Raw genomic sequence first — 20,678 nt, forward strand, 5'->3', positions numbered from 1 at the left:
TTTTGGGGGGTGGCATGTTGCCCAGGGAATTGGCTCCAATATAGCACAGTATCAACTATGTTTTATTGCAGGGAGGCCCCTTAATGAGATGTAGTTTTAAGACCTCAGTTGTTTTGTTTCGTTCTCACATAGGACATGTTCCTAAATAAAGCTGTGTTCAATCAAATTACCTCTGGCTAACCATTGCACAGTGAATCTACTGTATGTTTAGTTTGCTGTGAGTATGTGATGGGAACTTGGAGGTGACAGGGCACAAACACATACAGGCATATGAGGGGGTGTGCTTTGGAGGTGTGTATGTGTGGGGTGGTAAACAAACATTTCTAAAGAGGCAAGCTTCTATCATAAGTGGTTATGGACTCCATCATCTGGCAAATTGTGTTAATGGAGCAGCAAAGGACAACTATGGAGGTTAATGGGCTTATAAATGTCAAAGAGAAAACAAACTATGGGAGAGACACGTGGTTGAGATGATGGCTGGTATATATCAGGGATTAGTGCAGCAATGCTGGAAACAATTGGTATGTCAGAGGAAGAGTTTGAGGGGGAAAGCTGCATTTAGCATGAAATAGCAAACTGTTGCACAGTAACAATGCATCATCCATCTGTGGAAAGAAACTAAGTACATTTACTGTAAGTGCTGTACTTTACCACATTTATCTGACAGCCATTCATTAAATATGACAACAAGTGGAGCTTGTGTGAGAAACTTTGATCAAAGTAAAAGTCTCTGATCGGAAAACAGTAAGAAACAAGTGCACGTCTCTCAGAAAGCTCAAGAACAAACTGAAACAAACTTTATTTTAATTTACAGATTATCCAGTTGCATCAGGTCTGGTCACACAGAAAGAAAGAAAGAAGGAAGGAAGGAGTAAAGTTTCACTAAAACCATACTTAAAACATTTTAAATTAAACTCCCTTCATTTAACAGTTGCTACTCCTTTCTCTGTCTGCCTTCACAGTGGACTCCATCAGAGTCAAGGTCAATTCACTTACTTCTATAAATCCCAAATGTTGCACATGAAACAGAAGAAATGCAGAATTTTGTGTCTTTAAATAGACAAAAGACCTTGAAATGTGTTTTTTTTTCTTTCTTTTTTTTAAAACGGAGTTTTGGGAAAAAGGTGTACACCTAAACAAGAAATGAGAGTGAATCAACATCAAATCTTGACAACTGTGTCCAAAGTCAATTCCTATGATGTGCAAAAAAAAAAAAAAAAAAAAAAAAAAAAAAAATAGATATATATATGAGAGGAATTTGACATTATTTCAAAGTGTTCACAAGATAATTTTACAGAGTTGGCACTTGGGTGCACTAGATTTTAGTTTGCCTCACACAAGTTGGCAAAAATGGTCAGATAAGATTAAAAACAACAAACAAAAAAAACAACATCTCCACCCTAGCCTGGTGTGCCCTGGGTGCTCTGAGACCAAACTAGTGCAGCAGATCTGACATCAGCATGAGATGACTTAACAATGAGAAACAGACATTTTTGCAATATGTTTTTAAATGATTGCTTATTTCACACAGAGTACAAGCTGAACCGAGTCGACAGCGTACCCTTTTAACATTCAACAACCAAAGAAAAAGTGCCTCCAAATGTGGACTAACAGATCAGTTTCACATTCTGCATGCAAAGCGATCACACACTGAGATGTTTACAGGGAAGAGTCGACAGGTTAAAGTTTTTCCTTCTCTTCCGTGTTCTTACAGCGCTCCTACTGTGTCCTGTCATGGGCATATCTATGGCAATCTCCTCTCCAAAGAGGCAAACATCCCTCGGATTAACCTTCTGATCTTATCTTATCAGTGGGACGAAATAATTTGATTTCAGGATTTAGCACAGTTTGAGATCATTCTGGAAACACAGCAATGCTAATCATAAATGGAAGTTTGGTGATTAATGTTTTTTGTCTTTTCTTTGTGTAGTTTGGTGATTCCCCAAGTTAGACTAACTGAATATTATCCAAAAGGGAAGATAAATGTGCTCATCCTATTTGGAGCCAGATTATAATTGGTTGCTGAAATTGCACAGAAACTGCTGAAGTCCCCACTTTGCCATACATTAAGCTCCCACCACCCTGTTCACTCAAGCCTACAGGTATGGAACAATTACTGAGGTGTCTCTGGACAAGAGCTTTTGCTAAAATACATCCCTTTCTTTTGATCTTTAAAAGTCAAAGAACTTGAGTCTTTTCTTTCACTGAATGCAGCAACGTCCTGTGTTTATGGCTGACCCTCCACCTTCAACTGTCACAGACTGCCCTTTTTCGACCACTGAGACAAACTGAGACTGAAGCTGACAGACATGAAATCAAAGTGCATTGACGCCTAAACACAGCGGAAAAACAAAAAAACTAAAAACACAAAAAAACGAAGTGGTGTTCATGGTTCAAGCAGTCGTCACATTAATGTATACTGAGATGATGGAGGAAGCAGTGTCCTGACCATCCCGTTTGTTGTCACTTCATCTTTCTCCTCATTATCTTCCCCGCTGAGGCCAAACTCATTAGTGTTCCAGTAAGTATTCCAGTGTTTTCCAGCAATTTAATCCACAGAGAAGCTTTCAGAATAAAAGCATGGTGCTTTTTCTTTTCTTAAAAAAAAGATTTTCTGCCTCTGACCGCCATAACTAACAACATAGTGACTCTTCCGCAGGTTAATAACAGACATAAAAACATACAAACAGCTCTGAACAAACATCTTTTGGCACAGCAGCCAGAAAAATCCACACATACACCCAACAAACAAACAAACGTGCAGGCGGTTGTTCCAGTATCTTATTGTACCAGAACTGCAATCTGGCTCTTCATGCACGTTTATTAATTTTTTTATGTTTCTGAGAAATGTCCATTGCTGTTGGCAGCTGTTTTGGTTGAGTTTTTTTTTTTTTTTTTTTCTGATGCGTCACGAAGAAAAAAATTCTTCAGAGCAGAGATAACCATTGGTTTTAACATGGCAGTGTTTGGTAGCATCAGGTTGACCTGGAACAGTGAGTATGACGTGTTTGTGTGCATACATGCGTGTCTACGAGAGGCAAGGTGTGAGCGTGTCAAGTGGCTGGTTTTTGTGTCATTAAAGCAGAGTTTTTTCTTTTTTTTTCCTTTTTTTTTTAATCCAGAAAGTCAAGTGTCACTCAGGCTAGTCTTCTCTCCCACGGTCTCTAACTAATGTGTGCCATCAGTAGAGGGGTAACAGTACATTCTTTTTGTCTCTGTGTTAAATAATAGGGGTCTATGTTACAGTTTTATACTATTCAAAACACAGTGCTCGCCCCTAATTCTCAGTGAAATTATAGTTTTTTTCCCTCCATATTGGCTCAGTGTGGGATCAGGGAAATTCCAGTATAGTGGCGTTTTTTTCTGACAGTGGGACAACATGTTTCCAGCATGTTCTTCCTCTCTCCCTCTTATTAAATCCAGGTATCACACAGTCTGTCTTCATGGATGAGAGGTGTGAGGTTTTTGTGTTGAAGAAGAACAAAAGAGAAAAAGTGAGGAACAGAGGGGTGTGACAGCTGGAGGAGGGGTGTGTGAGGGCAGCAGCCAGCTCCCCCCTCCTCTCTTGCTATAGCAGCTCTTCTCTTTGCTTCTTGCCCCTGGCCGGCCCCTGGCCGTTCCTCAGGGAGCCGTTCTGGGGCCGCAGGAGGTGCCCGCGCTCCTGCTCCGTCCACGGGACCCCGCCCTGCCCATCATCACTGTCCAGGTCAGAGTCTGAGCGCATGAGGGCGGAAGAGGTGGGAGCAGGTACCGGCTTCATACGGGCTGGCAGGCAGGTGATGCAGCGGGGATACAGGCAGGAGAAGAGAAAGAAACAGTATGACGAGTTAAAGCTGGACTGAGCAGATTATTTTATTTAATCTGTTATTCAAACAGGTAGTGTCATCAAGACCAAAATCTTTTTTGACTTAAAATGCACAGAAATTCTCAACAAATGTAAAATTTTGAGGCTGTAACTAATGAATATGTTCATTATTTCATTGTGTAAACTGATTATTGATTATTGGAGCTGGAAACATGCAACAGTACTTTGTACGTTTAAATATGGTGAACTATAACTGGTGGTGTGTGTGTCTGCCTGTGTCTCACCAGCTCTTGGCGGTTGAAGCTCCAGACTGTCTTGCTCGTCAGCTTCTAGTATCTTATATCGGCTTTTGTTTCTGCGCACTTTGCTCTTTCGCCTTCCAGGAAAAAAACCCCAAAACATTTAGCTCATCATCAGCTGATGTAGTGGTAGTTAAGAAGGTAGAGGGCAAGCTTAAAATTCATTCATTATTTTTTTAACTTTTACAGAGAACAGCTTCATAGTCCCAACTACTCATCAACCCACCCACTAACCCAATCCACCCCGGACTTCAGAGAGAGAGAGAAAAAAAAACACATCAAACTAAATCAACAACAGTAAGCAGATGTACTTGAAGACTTGAACTCACCTGTTACAGCAACACACCGTCCCCCAGACAACTGTTGCTATGGCAACCACAATCATGAAGGATGCTATAGTCACATAGAGTACACTCCACTCTGAAAACAAAAATATTTGTTTGATACAAACACATTAAACTGCATCTGAAATAATGTTAAGCAACAAAATCCTTTTTATGGCCCAAATAGCTGAGCAGACCAAAAAGACCATATGAGCTGTTTCTTAGAGGCTGAACTGAATTTGCAGATGGAACAATAACATGACAATACATTTGATTCATAAGTTAACTAAACTATTTTATTAAGATTCCGCTCATCTCACCACAGTTGCTCTCTGCGTCTCCAAGCTGAGCTCTGATGAAGTTCTCCATCCAGAAAGGGTGGCAGACACATCGCCGTGTGAACGAGTCACACTCGCCGTGGCTGGAGCAGTTCAGCTGACAGACTGAGGAAAGAAGGAGAGTGGCAGGGTATTATGAGACTAGAGCTTTAATATCGCAGAATGGTGAAGTGTCTTTAATTAATGTCCAACATTTAACCAACATTCTCTTTCCATGAGTTTTGTTGTTTTGTTGTTTTGTTGTGTATGTCTCTTACAACTGTATTTGTCAGGTACTTACTGACTGTATCCACTCGCCGGGCCTTGTAGATGAGAAAGTCATTCTTCTGCTTGCGCAGTTTGTTGCGTAGGCCAAGTGCAACACTGTGGCCAGACAGAGGAGGGCGCCCCGGACCACCTGACACCAGGAAGACCAAACGCGTGCTGAGGAGGAAGAGGAAAATGGTTTCTTACAGTGTATAGTTGTGTCCACCAATCAAACCAAATCAAGAAAATAAAATCCCATTTAATCATTTTTCTTGGTTAATTTATGTGTCTTATTATCAGGTTTACATTTCAAAACATTGAAACTATGAGAAAACATTTGAAGATGGAAGAGATCTTTTATTGCAAAATGAAGGGATTTCAGACCAAAAATAAAATAAATCAAAATCAATATATCAAAAAAAAAAAAAAAAAGGTGCACAACAACTAACCTGTGCTCATTAAACGCACTGATCTCTCGCACAATGATGTCACTGTCGAGCACGCCCAGTAAAACCCCAACCTGGCGCAGCAGCATGTCACGCTGACGATGGGAGACCTGGGACACAGAGACCTCCAACACCAGCTCCACCAGGTCACGTTCCCAAAGATCTGACAGGGAGAGAGAGAGAAAGAATGAGATTAAAGCACAGACAAGACACAGAGAAGGGGAGGGAAAGGGTGGAGAGGAGAAGAGTGAGGACAGAAAAAGTAACAAGGAAAAGGAGAAACTGACAAGAGGAAAACAGGCCGACTGCAGGATCCATCTGACACTCTGAAATCTGGGAAAGAAGCCAAAAGACCAAGTGACGGATTAGTTTCTAGCTGAGTGTGTGTCTGTGCACCGTATGTTGCGCACTGACCTGCTCAACCTTCTGCTGTTAGTTGTTGAGTCTCTTGCTGTGCTGACAGCATTTGTACATACAGACTTGTTCAAAAGGAAAAAATATACTCTGCAATGCTCTTATACTACTAGTTATCAACGTAGAAGGTATTTTGTGATAAAATACTGAAATTTAACTTCAGGTATGCACACTTTACCTAAACTGTCTTTCAAATAATCTCAAGAAGTGTGATGTGATGTAACTTGAGCTCAGCACAAGCAACAGTTGTTTTATAACAGTGTGAAAGTCTCAGTGTGTCCATATCCTTTTAGGTTTGTGTATTTCTGTTCACTTTACCTGGTTTGACCTCCACTGTGCCCCTGTCAGTGCTGGTCTGTCCTTTACTGTCAGTTACAGTCAGGCTGAAGCTGTATTTCCCCTCCACCAGGTTTCCCAGAAACAGCACTGCCTGGTGGTCAGAGTTGTTCAGTACATCCTGTTGAAAAACGATTAAAAACAATTAATATTAATTTCCTAACACTGTGAATTTCCAAATTGCTTACAAAGTACATCTCAAGTACTGTTTTTTGACAGTAAGATTAAACAATTTTATAGTTTTAGGATGGGTTTCCTCTTCAGAAAGCAAACAAGTGTTTCTACTATACATTCAAAACCTTAATCAAAATAGCTATGGATGTGACGCTCACCCCTGCGGCCGGGCTGCTGTCGTCCCTGGTCCACAGGTAGCTGACTCCACCTTTGTCATCGGTTGAGTGAGATCCATCCAGAGTGGCGGTCCTGACAGGCAGAGAGATGGGTGGACTTGACACAACATGAGCCACTGGCGGCTGGTCTAGTTCTGGTGGAAAAAAAAAAAACAATGAAAAGACAATAAATACAAAAGTGTGAGGTTCACTGAGATAAGAATGAAACACACATTTAAAATGCTTCAAACCTGTACTTAAAATGCTTCCCTCATTTACTAACCCATGTTTTACAACAACATCCATAATCCTCACCTGTCTGACTCCAACCCCAGCCTGCTATTTTGCTCAAGAGCGAAGGATTACAACACACACATACACACACACAGACACACACATCTCCTAACCTTCTCTGACGATGACCGCGACAGTGTCGGTACTCTGCAGCTTCCTCTCATCAGTTACTGTCAGGGTGAACTCGTACCTGCCGACCTCGAGACCTGTCACCGTGGCAACAGCACTGTCTGCATTCTCAATCTTCACATCAGCAGGACCACTGATGGACAAAGAGAAGCGGAGCGAGAGAGCGTCAAAGACAATTAACCGTAGGAGTGCAATACTTTAGAATTAACTTTACTCTAGTGGAATACAACTGACCATGTAGTAGCTACACCATCCAATCGAAGTCTGACCCTTAATGAAAAAACTATCTGCTTGATTGCTGTGTGCATAAGTCAGTGACTGACTGACCTGGTTTGTTTCCAGTGGTAGGTGGCAATCTTCTGGTCATCGCTGCTCTTACTGCCATCCAGCGTGGTTCGGTCGACTGGCAAGGTCAGCTCTTTCTCTGGTCCTGCGTCTGCTACTGGTGGTTTATTGTTTTCTGAAGAGTAAAGAGATAATAGGATAAGAAAGATAAGCACGCATCAACCTTCGCCCATAAGCTTTTGTCCTCAAAAACAAACAAAAAAAAAAAACAACATGAATCGTTTCTTCCACAACAAAACTAGCAAAGTTTACAACTTTTATCCAAATCAGATCAGTGCCTGACAAATCTTGACAGATGGACCAGTATTACAATCAGAGGTGAGAAAGAACAGTGATAAGAAAGAGTGAGAGTGAGAAGGAAAGAATTTCCTAATAAATAATGTAATCCTTAAAAAAAATAAATAACAAATGGGAAGCTAGAAAAAAACCCCCACTATGATACAAAAAGGACAACTGCCTTCAGATCAGCACTTCTATGATAGTTTTTATTGTATAGTAACAGCAGTCATGCTCTGAAACACCAGGAATTACACCCTCTGACCAACAGCACTAACATTTCTTTCAGATATTATTACCCACATGGTTGGCACGGTCTGACCTCGCAGGTGGATGTGTGTTAACAACACAGGTCCTGTTCAAACACCTGCAAGATTGTTTTGCCACTGTCTATAGTCTGCACTGGGTGCTTATCAGGCTGTGTGTACACGTACACCTCCCATTCACTGAGTCAAAATGCTATTTCTAACAAAGGACTGGCAAATAGAGATTCCTATCAGCAGATTAAGTACTGACATCAGCCTCACACATTACTAAAGGTCAAGAATAAATACAGCTACATTAAATACTGTCGCACAGGTTGCTCTTCACACTTCATGTGTACATTTGTACAGAGCCTGTGGGAGTGAGAAAGGGCACACGAAATGTAACACATATCAGATACAGGGGAAGTGGACTTGAAATGTCAAGATGAGCTTAATTCAAGTGTCTCTTTAAGTGGCACACAAGTGCACACAGCTGAGTAAACAGACTTAAAAAAAAAAACACGGGTTAATGAGTGAGTGCTGTAAGGAAGTAAGAAGCTAAACCGCTTGTAAACAAAATATTCCTCCCAACTTTTCACTGAACATGTCATTTGAAAGTGCTGGGGTGACATAAACAGGAACCTTTTATTTGTTGTCCAGCTGTTTACCTGGCTGAACAATGACAGTGACCTGGGCGGTGTCCTGCTGTCCAGCTGAATCTGTCACAGTCAGCTGGAAGGTGTAGTCTCCCTCCTGCATTGCCGACAGCTGCAGGATCGGTGTCCGTACGCCCTGAAAACACACAGAAACAGATGCCATCCTAAATCGTGATGCTCTTATCCAAGAAAAAAATGAGCTGAAACGTGAATTCAATTAAGTGCACAGCCCTCACCTGCATTTCCACCACTTTGTCTTTGCTCTCAGGGCTGAGGGACCACTCGTAAGACAGGGAATCGTGGTCGTCTGTGCTTTGGTTGCCATACAGAGTAATGGAGTTGCGTGGCAATTGGATGACCTGGATGAAAGTAAGAGGAAAGACCGACTATTGTTATCAGGGTTACAACAGACATTTTTGAGGTTTAAGTACCCTACTTAACACACACACAATTGAAAAACTGTTGCCTCGTGCATTAAAGAACAAAGCTGTGATGATGAAAACGGGTTCAGACCTGGTTAGGGCCAGCATTGGCCACAGGCCGGTAATCCTTGGCTTTGTTGACAGAGAGGGTGGCCTGCGTCGAATTTGTGGCTCCATCTGAGTCTGTCACTGTCAAACTGGGAAAGAAGGACATTCAATAGGTTTAATGCCCAAACTTTATGGCAAGTAGAGAAATAAACAATTTCACCTCTAACTTTAAGTCTCTAAAATCAAATCAAGTTTGACTTGTAATAAGTTAGTAACTTTAATCCAGACATGCCTCTGCTTTTATTATTACATGTGTCACAAACGTATATATTGAAATGAGGTCCAGGAGTCCAGATGCTGATAAAAGGGAGTGTTTGTAACATATTTACTGGCAATTTAACTTGCCTGTCTAAATATATCTGAAATCTTGGGACCTCTCAACATTAAAACAATGGCATCCATCTGTGTGAGATAAGTGAGGGCCACCTGTACCTGAATGTGTAGTTCCCAGGCACCAGGCTGGTGAGGGTGAGGACGGGGGTGTCAGCAGAGACCTTCTCCTCCCTCAGAGGACCTTTGACCTCTTCCCAGTACCATGCCACCACCTTGTCATCATCAGTGCTCTCTGGAAAGAGAAGAAAGGAGGGATAAATGAAGGATAAAGGATTTTAGGCTCTGATTAAGAGCTATGTTTGTGTGTGCGTGTCACGTGGGAGACTCACGGCTGCCATCTATCACCGTAGAGCTGGTTGGCAAGGAGATCTCCTGGAACTTTGGGGAAACTATGGCAACTGGAGGCTTGTTTACCCGCGGCTCTGTCAGGTGGAAAGCAAGAAATGAACTCGCTTACTGAGCTGTACATCAGCTGTTTGTGAGTGATGCAGTGTCAACAAGTCAGCGGCTGCCTTTGCAAAAGTCACAATTACAACTGTGTGTGGGAGGAAAGCAGCCTAAGCTCCCAGCAATAGGATCTCAGTTTATTTACTTAACATGAGGCATTAACTGAGCGCTGATTCCTGATAAATTTGTATCACTGACACTGTCAGGAAAGACAATACCACTAAGTATTATTCATAGCCTCCTGATGGTGGACAAAGTAACAGAAACATTTCTGAGTACAATACTCATTCTGTAAACCACCTAATGTTTGTTTTTTAAATTGTGCAAGGACATGTTGACTCAGAGGAGGCAGCAGTTTGTTGTGCTGTCGTACACATATCCCGTCAAGTGTTTTTCAGTTAGTGTGATGGTCTGTTTGTGTCTCTTTGCAAATTTTAAATAGTGTTATTGATGAAACAGAATCAGCCTTGAAAACTAATCAACTTTATTCGACTTACATGCATTGTGCTGAATGCTAAATCTCACCTGGTTTGACTGTGACATTGATGTAGCCTTCTCCGTGAGCCCCCTCCCCGTCCACTGTCACTTCAAACTCATACAGGCCCACAGTCAGCTGAGATGGAGAGGAGAGATCGAACAAATCAAGCCAGAATTAAGAGGAAGTGTCCTTTTTGAGACAATCTGTCTCCTTTACACATTACTGAAACCGTCTGTTTATGTATTGAATAGAACACCAGCTGCATGTTTTATTTTTAGCAGAATATGAATATGAAAGTTGTGATCTGTACCTTACTGAGTTTCAGTGTCTTGCTGTGCTTTCCTTCCATCTCCCCACTGTAATCTTTGGGATGTGTTATCAAACGCCAGTCAAATGCATAGTTTGTCCCTGTAGAGAAGAAACAACATGTAATCAATCAGCACAGCACAACAAAACTGCTCATGCATTTAATTAAAATCTATCAGATAAGGATCATTTCCAGTTGAAAAACTTTGCTGTCAGGACTGTCAGCGAGGGATCAAGGGATTAACAAAATTATGACTTGCATCCCTCTTCGTAACCGTATAATCTTTTTCCAGAGTGGATTTGAAATTCTCTGGCTGGTGTTCAGTATGACGCACAGTACGCTGATGGTGACTCAGCAATACAACTGTCAAACAGGTTGAATTTCCTCACCCATTTCTGAACAACAAAAATATGATAGCACGCTGAATGGTAGTCAGTGTGCTCATCTAAGCTACATAAAAGTCAAATTATTTTCTTGATATTTTCAAACTGGGAACGGTTTGATAAGTCAGTATCATCTATTCACTAGAAATACGTTAGAAAATCAAACTCTACATAATAATAATAACAATAAAAATAATAATTTTGTATTATTATTATTTCATAGTCCTGGAGGTGTCAGCAATTGAAAAAATTATCCTATTTAGTAAACAATGTTTAAAAAGTTAGAACAATAACCTGTCATATGCATCTTCAGGTTGATCACTTGTCTGGCACCATTAATAAACATATACACAGACACAGAAAATGATAAACTGCAATAGTTTATTTCCTAATTCAGTGGCTTTACCTGGCGGGGCTGGGGGGACCACGAAGGCATTGAGTTCAACCTCGTTGAGGGGCAATGTAACCTCCACACTCTCCCCTGCTGACACCACCAGCTCCCTCACTGCTGTGGAAGACGACACAGGATCAGAGATGATGCCAAAATAACAGTATGGTGACCACAAGGTTGGCATGGCAACCAAAAGACTGGAACTGGTCAGAGTGTGGAGCATTCAACAAGAGGTGAATAAATAATATTACTTGGTGTCAATTACACATCCAGTTATTTTATATTACCTAATGATAATTTTAAAAAGAACAAACAAAGTTGTAGTGTGGCAGTTCCTCTCAGCTGTAGGTCAGGTCACCAGCAACGGTTTCAGCTGTGGTTGTGGCAGGCAGGTGTTTTCAGCCTGCACAGCACCAAGCAGCAGGCAGACAAAATCAGGAACCAGCTGGTGATATTTAAAGGTGTAGTCCAATAATTTAGTAATTTCCTATTGCATTTCCGTAAAGTTAGGGGAATTACAAGAAAGAGATTTAAAAAAAAACAAAAAACAATAAGGTGTATTGCACCACATATCAAAGAATGAAAACCGATGCAGCTCCAGAACTGCAGGAGATATTAAAGAATGGTTTTCGCAGGCTGAGTAGTAATTCACACCAGTAGTAAACTCATCATCATGTGTAAAGCTGTTTTCCCTTTAAATCAAACTGTAAATTGTGTCAAACAGCGACCGTAATGTGAGATATTCTCTTTAAGAATCGCAGGTTCTTGCTTTGTTTCCAGTCTCCTCCTAAACTGCATCTTACCTTTGCACACCTTCTGCTTTCACTGAAACCAGCACAGCTTGTTACTGTTTGCTCAAGTAAATCCATTGTTAAGTTAAAAAAGAATGACACGCATTGCTTTGTCTCATGTCATTTTTCAGTTAATGTCAGATAAATGGGCATACTGTCGGTCAGGGAGGAGAAACTGATCATACGAGTCATTCCTGTTTGTAGAAGCCTGGAAGCCTCAGCACATTCCTATTGATTAGACCCACTTGGCTTCACACTCACAGCACACGTTGCTTTCATCTGGGAAAAATAACATCTGTGCAGTCTGCCATAAAATCTGTGGGCAAAGTACATCTTTGTTTTGTCAAACATCTGCCGCAGGAAAAACACTGAAGGAACAGTGACGGATATTTTACAAATTTTGAGTGTGTGTGACAGAAACATGGAAACTTAAAAGGGCAAAAATGTATTTTAACCAACTCTGGCACTGAGAGGACCTGAAAGTCATTTGAAATCTTCCTCCAAGGCTGCATAACCACAGTGATGTTACATTATAGATTAGATCATAATTAATAAATGAAGACAAGACAGATTACTGAATGCGCCGGAAATAGGCTTTCTCTGATACTTGCTTCCTTACCAGCCTGTGTTGGAGTTGTGATGATAGCAGCTTCAGTCACTGTGGGTGAGCTGACATCGCTGCTATTGGAAGACGCAGGAGTATCAACAGTGTCATCCACCGTTGAGTTTTGTTGTGACGGAGCTGGAGCGCTGTCTGAGCTCCCATTGGTTACCTGGCTAAGGTTCTTTTGGGTTGTCTGATGAAGTGTGATGGTCCTGGGTACAGTTGGAGTTGGATGAGCTATTTCCAGTTTGGGACTTTCCTGCAGAGACAATTCAAAATTTTAGGTTTTGAACTCACAATAACATGGAACAAATTTGGAGAGGAATTTAGGAAACAGGTGAAGAACAGCGTTTGCTACAGCCAAACAATAAAACACCAATAAAACATTTGAACTCAACCAATTTCCTGTGACTTTACCGTGCTGGTAAGGTATCCTGTGTGTGGTCTGTGGCTTCCTTTGTGCTGTGCATGACGAGCCTTTCTACGTCTTGCTGTTATGGGACCCTTAAAATAAAGTTACAGACCACAAATAATTTCAGCAAAAACTTCTATAAATAAGATACCAAATCCACTTGTCAAGGTAAGTAGCAACCCTTTGCTTTAACTGGAAAAAATGAAAAATTATGTCTCTTAATCAACAGAGGAAGTCAGCTGTTGGAACTAGACTAATCAATGACAGTGCCATCTGAAAGGCAAGTTGGTTTCTCAGGAAAAAAATCAATAAATCACAAATAAATGGTCATTTGAATAATTCTGAATGCAGTTTCCTTAGCTTGGACAGCTGTTCCTGTTACATCTTGGTCAGCCAGCAGCAGCCATACCTTGGAGAGCAGCTGAAGGAGGCCGAGGGACTCCTGGTGAGGCTGGGGCAGGAAAGAGATGGGGCAGCCACTCTTCTGGGTGCAGCTGAGAAGCACACAGCGCCCGCCGAGGCTCCACACGGCGCTGCAGCTCGGCTTTAAGCAGCAGGACTCCCAACATGTTGCCCCTCCTGTCCCGTCTGCCAGAGGGTGCCAACCCAAGCTGATGGCGCTGCTCCAGTGGATCCCCAACACCCCACCAGTCACCCGGCAGAGATCTGCTGACACACCTGGACCAGGACAGAACAGAGCAAGGAAGTAAAAATAATGATGCACTATACTGATATTCATATCTACAAATCAAACTTTTTTTTTTAACAAGTCACTGTGAGAGATCAAATCCTTTGCAACAAAGATCATAGTTACAAGAAGAGGAGGAAAGTTGGTCAGGAAATAGGGGTGAAAGGGGAGGTTATGCAGTGGTTTCCCCTAAGAGAAATTCTAAGAGGAAGAGTTCAGAGTAGAATGTAGTTTGATAAAAGGGATCTGTCAAAGGCAACATCATGGACATGACACTGGACAGCGCTCTCCAAGCCTTGTCCAGATTTCCCTTGCTTATATCAATCAGGGCATTGTTAGGTATTCTTGGCATTGTCGCAAGCAAAGAAGCAAAGTGAAACCCACGGTGAATTCCAGCCCCAACCAGTGAGACTTTTCACAGATTAGGCTTTGACTCAACATTTCTCTGAAAAGCCGACATCCAGCCGCAGCTTCAGCAGTCAGCCAACTCAGCAACAGAGAGAGGAAGTAAGGCTTTTCCCTGACAAAACAAGACACTGATTAAAACCCAAAGCACAGTAAGCAGTACGCACAAAACTCCACCCTCTGAGCCTGACCATATCAGACTCCTATCAGGAGTGCAGTGAGCTGAGACGTTTAGTTGCCGTACGCGTGTATGCTCTTGAAGCGGTGAAGTAAATCCATTCTTTGTGTCATATAGGAACTGCCTACGCAACCAGATACAATACAACACAAAAAATACCACAGATTGCCACTGATTGCCACTCTTTGGCAATCGGAAATACAACAGGAACGCAGTTAGTGCATCTGTTCACAGTGCAGTCAAACAAAACAGCCTGCAACTCTTCATCTAACAGCTCACTGTGGATGATTCTCCCTGTTCCACTACTTCCTGCAATATTTAAAACTGGGCCACTCTCAAAAATGCCTAACATGTCCACGCCTTGATTTGTAGATGCATTTTTCATGAGTGATTGGTGTCGGCTCTAACCTCAGAGACAAATACAGTGTGTTTCCTTTGACTGCTTCACAATAAAAGCCATCCCGTTATAAACAGTAACACAGGATCGTGTGCACACATTGTTTTCTGTGAATCAGTCATGTGTAAGAAGCCAATCTGAATCCAGCACAGGAATGGTAGACTCCACCGCTAACAATTATAACTACTATATAGAGAGGTAATTACAGAATGTAAATGAATTGAATGGATAATAAGAAAGCACGAGGAACAACAATGTTTCTGGATATTTTCACATAAGAGGAAGAGGCATCAACACAAGCAAAAACAAAGATGAAAAACTAACAAAAACATTTAGACCATCTCATTAGACCATCTCACACAGAGATATACCAGTAATTGTTGCTACCATGGCAACACCAGAGCCAAGGGTGACTTTATGGGACGTCAGTGTAACTGAAGTCTGGAAAAACACAGGTCTTACCACTTACAAAAAGGCACAAAAGATCTATAGTTTGTTTGAGAAAGGGGTGTCATCCCGCCCCTTGTCCACTGTTCTTCTGTCTCCCACCCTTCAACACACACACACATGCACAGTGTCTACCCACAGAGCCCCTATTGTCCTGTTTCACATTGTAACCCACTGTGTGGAGTGGCATCTGAAAGAAGGCACCGCTACACACACAGACACACACACACACAGCAGGGGTGCCAACAGTCCTCCATCGGCCTGCCTCAGATTATACATACAGTAAAAACCAACTAACATCCTAAAACCATCCAAGTATCATAATAAGATTTGAAGACGGATCAAGACCCACCCTGAGCAATCAAAGGTGTGTGAATCTACTATGCAGATGAGTGCTGGTAGTTGACACAGATGTGAGTTACCTTATCGGTTCTCTGTCAACAAATGCGTATTTGCCAGTTGAGTTCGGGGTGACGCGTGGCTTATTTTACCTGTGGTAGGAGCCAAGAGCCAGAGGTAGGTCAGCGGTAGGAGGACGAGGTGAGGTAAGCTCCAGGTGAGCAGCTTGTGGTGTGCATAGGACATTTTCCTCAAAGACCAAAGACCTAAAAGGAGAACAATTCGATTTTAATGGTTTGATTTCATTAAAGTAAGCATAAGATTTGGTTCTCAGACTCCTTCCAGCAACCGTTTAAATGTGATCTAACTTATACCTGACTGAAAATAACAACTGTCAATCCAGCTCAATCAAACTAAATCTACAAGCCATGTTTACCTTTCGTCTGGCCAGGCGGTGGAAGAAAGAGATGCAGGAAGCGAGAGGGAGCGAGGGCTTAGGTTGGCAGCGAGGTGCTGTGAGGTGATGGGTGAAGACGGGTCAACACCAGCACTCTGAGGAACAGATCCAACATGGCCACCTGTGGGACCTTTACAGGCTCAGCTTCTCAAACACTATGCTAGAGAGGGGAGGGCAGAGAGAGGAATTATTTAATCGTTGATCAAAAAATATTATTCATATCAGGCTGGACAAACATGTGGACATATAGGCCTGGGAAATATTTGAAAATTACTGTATAAATGTTAGTGGAAATGTATTTTTATGTTATCAATCAGGCACAATTCTGCTGCATAAATTAACACTTCCATACAATGTAATTGTAATTGAACAAATTAGTTGTTGATGTTTTTGTTTTACACATGAAGAACTTTGTTGGATTTAATGCATAAAAGTGGGACAAATTTATCAGAAAAATATGAATTATTCAGGTTTTCCCTCCTTATCTGCCTTGATTACTGACAGTCAACAGTGCTTCAGCTCTACAGAGAAGCACTCTGAAGAAATTCAACAACCTATAACACATCAACTTGATGACAAACATTCATGCAAATAAGACTCAATTGCTTTAACTGGAGGTACTCTGCTGAGAGAGCAAAGCAGAGGAGTGTACTTAAACTGCATAGTTGCTGTAACTGTATGTAACGTGGATCTGAGCATTATATTCTGTGGTCTGCTGAACACAAATACTCCTTTTCAAAGTAAAACAGAGAGGGAAATGTTTCCTGTTGGAGGACAAGTCTGTTTCATTATGCAGCAATTCTGTGAATATCCTGTTGACAGTAACTCTCAGGGAGGTGCAACATGACTCACCAGCACCTTCCTTTTAACTATCAGCCAAAGCAAAAGAGAAGGGAAAAAGGAAAATAAAAAAAAGACAATTAAATGTACATACTTCTACAACAGGTTCTAATCCCTCAGTCTTATCTATAGACATGTCTTGCCTGTTCCCTCACTGTCTTATGTGTCTAGTCTGGGAGCTTTACAACCTATTACCCAGCCTGTATGTTCATAACGCGGGTGAAAATGAATAGTGGTTAATATTTTTGAATGACACATTTTGTAGAACTGCTATATGCAAATCTCTCTCTCTCCTGTGCAATAATACCAGCAATCACTCAACATACAGTAGTTTTATCTAACAAATGTGGCCCTTACAGTCCTCTGTATTATACCATTGTTTTTGGTAAGTCACTCTGAGTAATGACAGGTCAGACAAGGGTCAGCCCCATGTGGGATACAGAAGGAGTATGACTGCATCACAGTTCACGCAGCTACTTTATCCAATTTGGTAGCACAGTGGAAATTTTAATATTTTTAAAATTATATTCAAGACACAGACACAGGGCATCAAGACCCCAGAGTTAACTTCCTTATACTTAATGTTCTTTGTTGCAGGAAGAGTGATGAGGAAGTCTCTCATTTGAGGCATGCACAGAGGCACTCTGAGCAAAAGAGCTTTTTTGCACTTTTTTCCCCTCAACTTTTCCTGTGAGTCCTTATAGCAGAAAGGGATAAAAAAAAAGAGGGGGAGTGAAGAGTGCAGGTCCTGGGACACTGTGTTCAAGGCATAATCAGGCCTTTTCCCCACAACCTCTCACAAGGAGACTATTACATGGGGCAATATGGTAATAAATCAAGCCGCTTTCACTATTTCACAAGCATCTGCTGAGCAGACACTCCGTGGAAGTTAGCTAGATGCAGTATATTCATATGATTGGAATGTCACTCTAGTTCCCTTTGTTAGCATGTAATCAAATGAGTCATTACATTATTAAATTCTGGATATAAATACTGCATTAACTGAAATGAAGTCCTTTGCTTACACAACATAACCAGCCGACACAAACCTGTATGGTCTGTTTCCGTATGTGAATCTGCATTCCTGCATGTGGATGCCTGAACCTAAGCAGCTCAGCCCAGACAGTCCAAAATCCACAGTCATTTGTCCTCCCGCATGTGTTTTTTTCTCTCCCTGGTAATCCACCAAAATGAAATTAAAAGAAATACATCAAGGTAAAAATAATCCAGACAAAAAATGTAAGGGACTCAGTCACGTTTTTCTCCAGCAGTCGCAGCGGTGTGGATTTCCTTCTTTACTGAGCAGTAAAAGCCCAGAGGCTGGTAGTGACTCTGAGTGTGTGCAGCAACAGTAACGCTCAGGTGCACTCGGTCACCTGGGCTGATGACAGCTCAGCCATTACAGACTTTTCAATGGCTACTTTCCCTTGAGAAGCTTCTGCAGAACAATGATCTCCGTGACCAAAACCCCCCTTATACCTAGGGAGGACAATTCTCTCTCTCTTTGGCCGTTTCTTCCTCCTCCTCTTCCTCTCCCTCAGCTGCAGCAGTCAATAGCTGTATTAGCTTCTAGGCAGACAGATTTGTGGAGCTTTCTCTGTAATGACACCAAGTCCCACGCACAGTTTCTTCTGGCTGCAGCAGGGAAGGAAAATGAAGTTGTTTTTAATTTCTCTCTCAGACAAAGTCCTTTAAAAAAAAAAGAAACAAAATAATAAGAAATAATAAACCTCACATTCTGCTGTGACAACTACAGAAACTAGATCCTTACAGCAACAACTGTTCTAATCCTAGAACAATATTTAAATGGATTCAATAGTACCAAAAGTATCACAGCAATACCATAAACCCCTGTGTGCAGTTATATCACGGGAGATTAAAAATATATAAGAATGCACAATGAAACCCTTATACAGTAAGCTAACCTCATAACTGAATATAACGTCTGATCATGTATAAACACACACCATTCTAACTAATCAGTCTAACTTCTTATTGATTTTTCACCGGATGATTCATACTAGCCTGCCTTGTGCTTAGGTTGTTTTTGCCCAATAAATTTATTCATTTTCAACACCTTGTCTGATTCATTCTATTTATCTTGTCTTGCAGAAATAGTATAAACAGTGTGCACTGCTGGCAACAGGCATTCATGTTTTTATGCCTTTTTTGATATTATGTTTAACAAGGTTCAACAGCTCATCTTTTGTTTTTACTGCTACTGGATGCCACTTTTTTCTAAATGATGGTTTCCATTCTGTTTACTAATGGATGGATCTGTTTTGATGTCTACTGAAATTTCCCACGCGGGACAACAAATTGATTAGAGGATCAATAGATAATATAAAAGTAATTCATTAAGACCGAACACTTGCTTGTTAAAAAATGAAATGGCCACTATTTTCAAATCAAAGTTTCCCGATCTGTCTAAATAAGGAGCATCACTTGAGGCTCTGGTGGTCAGTGTTAGGATCTGTATCTATTTCCAGTTTATCAAATAAATAAATAATTAATTGTTAATGAAAAGAAGATAATTGTTAGTTAAGTCCAACTCTCTAAGGAAGATTGATTCTTATAGAGAAGGGATTAACTGATTGGTCAAAGTGCAAATAAGTGGTTGACTGCATGAATTAGAGTCTGTCAGTCAAATGAACTCCATGAGTACACGCACTGGGATAATATCTCTAAGACATTTCATCCAAAATGGTGGGTTCGTGCATTATGTATCTTACCAGCCTGAAAACATCAGCCAGGGTTTACTCAAGACAGGATGTCTCTAACTAGCTGTAAGATAATTTAACACAGGCCGATTGCTACACCCTGCGTAGTCCACTGCACTATCACAAAATTACAAAAGAGTCACGGCTGAATCTATAATATGGGACTTTTAATCTAGTAGCTTGTTTTTTTTAACAAAGCACACCGACGTCCCGGTGCTGAGAAATGAATGCGGAGGTGGAACACTGTAAGGTAATTCACCTGTATAATCCGGGATCACCGCCGTTTAAGGCACCTTGAGGCTAACAGCTGCTGGCATCTCTCTTTCACTACACACCGTGCAGGATTCAACCAGAGCGTTTTTATGGCAACTGTCACGACACCATTAAAGACAGAAAAGTACCAAAGGACTTACAGTAACAGAAAATGCCACTGGCGTTCACTTCGGTCGGTCGCTGTGAAGTGTTGCGTCGTCGCTGTTGTTGTCCCCAGCACAGTAAATTGGGTCAGTATTCCTCTCGCTTGCACAGCTGATGTGCAGTGTGACCGCCGTCAAGCGATTCCGAGTGATATATGACGCTTCCGGTGGCTGGGTTTTCAAAATAAATCATTTACTGAAACAACCGTTGGGACGTTTTTGGGCCGACAGAAGCTCATTAGCAGACATTTTCGACGCATTTGGGAAGTAATAATAATTGAGTAAAGCAGGCTACAAGTTATATTGCACAGAAGACTATTGTAATTCTAGTTTTGCCTGAGATGCGTATCAAATGAAAATGAACGTTGTTAATCCGAGTACTTCCGCCGTGCGCCACCTGCCGACCAGCTACCAATGTCGAACAGGCTCAGCTCAGCAGAAACAGTTAATCCGCTTTAGTCGTTTTCATTGTATATTTTAGTTCTAGAAACCAAAATAAAGAATAAAAATGTCTTTCTTGGCCTCAAAAATAATGTGGCGTCGCTTCTCTGACGTTGCAACACTGGCCAAAATGGCGTCTCCGCCTCCCAACTATCCCCGTTGTGATTGGTTCTCTGATATTGTCGGGCTGTTT

General features: G+C 41.5%; 1 protein-coding gene across 4 annotated transcripts; it reads right to left on the reverse strand.

Annotated features, from left to right (window-relative positions):
• Positions 1-775: 775 nt before the first annotated feature.
• kiaa0319l (KIAA0319-like ortholog) lies at positions 776-20,581 on the reverse strand. 4 transcript variants are annotated; one of them, XM_041052720.1, is made up of 25 exons: positions 20,042-20,581; positions 17,958-18,543; positions 16,048-16,228; positions 15,764-15,877; positions 13,567-13,835; positions 13,163-13,249; positions 12,761-13,004; positions 11,366-11,464; positions 10,580-10,677; positions 10,317-10,404; positions 9,674-9,766; positions 9,444-9,576; positions 8,995-9,100; positions 8,718-8,840; positions 8,494-8,617; positions 7,287-7,419; positions 6,944-7,092; positions 6,540-6,691; positions 6,190-6,328; positions 5,461-5,620; positions 5,046-5,188; positions 4,748-4,870; positions 4,434-4,524; positions 4,090-4,181; positions 776-3,765 (listed from the first exon to the last, which is right to left on the reverse strand). In XM_041052720.1, exons 4-25 carry the CDS (start codon positions 15,855-15,857, stop codon positions 3,569-3,571), a joined length of 2,937 nt encoding a protein of 978 aa, XP_040908654.1. In that variant the 5' UTR covers positions 15,858-15,877; positions 16,048-16,228; positions 17,958-18,543; positions 20,042-20,581; the 3' UTR covers positions 776-3,568. The 4 variants fall into 4 exon arrangements, with proteins under 4 accessions (XP_040908654.1, XP_040908651.1, XP_040908652.1 ...); XM_041052717.1 differs by having other exon boundaries at positions 11,366-11,467; positions 20,042-20,580; XM_041052718.1 differs by having other exon boundaries at positions 11,366-11,467; positions 17,958-18,597; positions 20,042-20,580.
• Positions 20,582-20,678: the final 97 nt, after the last annotated feature.

Source organism: Toxotes jaculatrix, chromosome 13, assembly GCF_017976425.1.
Source record: "Toxotes jaculatrix isolate fToxJac2 chromosome 13, fToxJac2.pri, whole genome shotgun sequence".
Classification (NCBI taxonomy): domain Eukaryota; kingdom Metazoa; phylum Chordata; class Actinopteri; family Toxotidae; genus Toxotes; species Toxotes jaculatrix.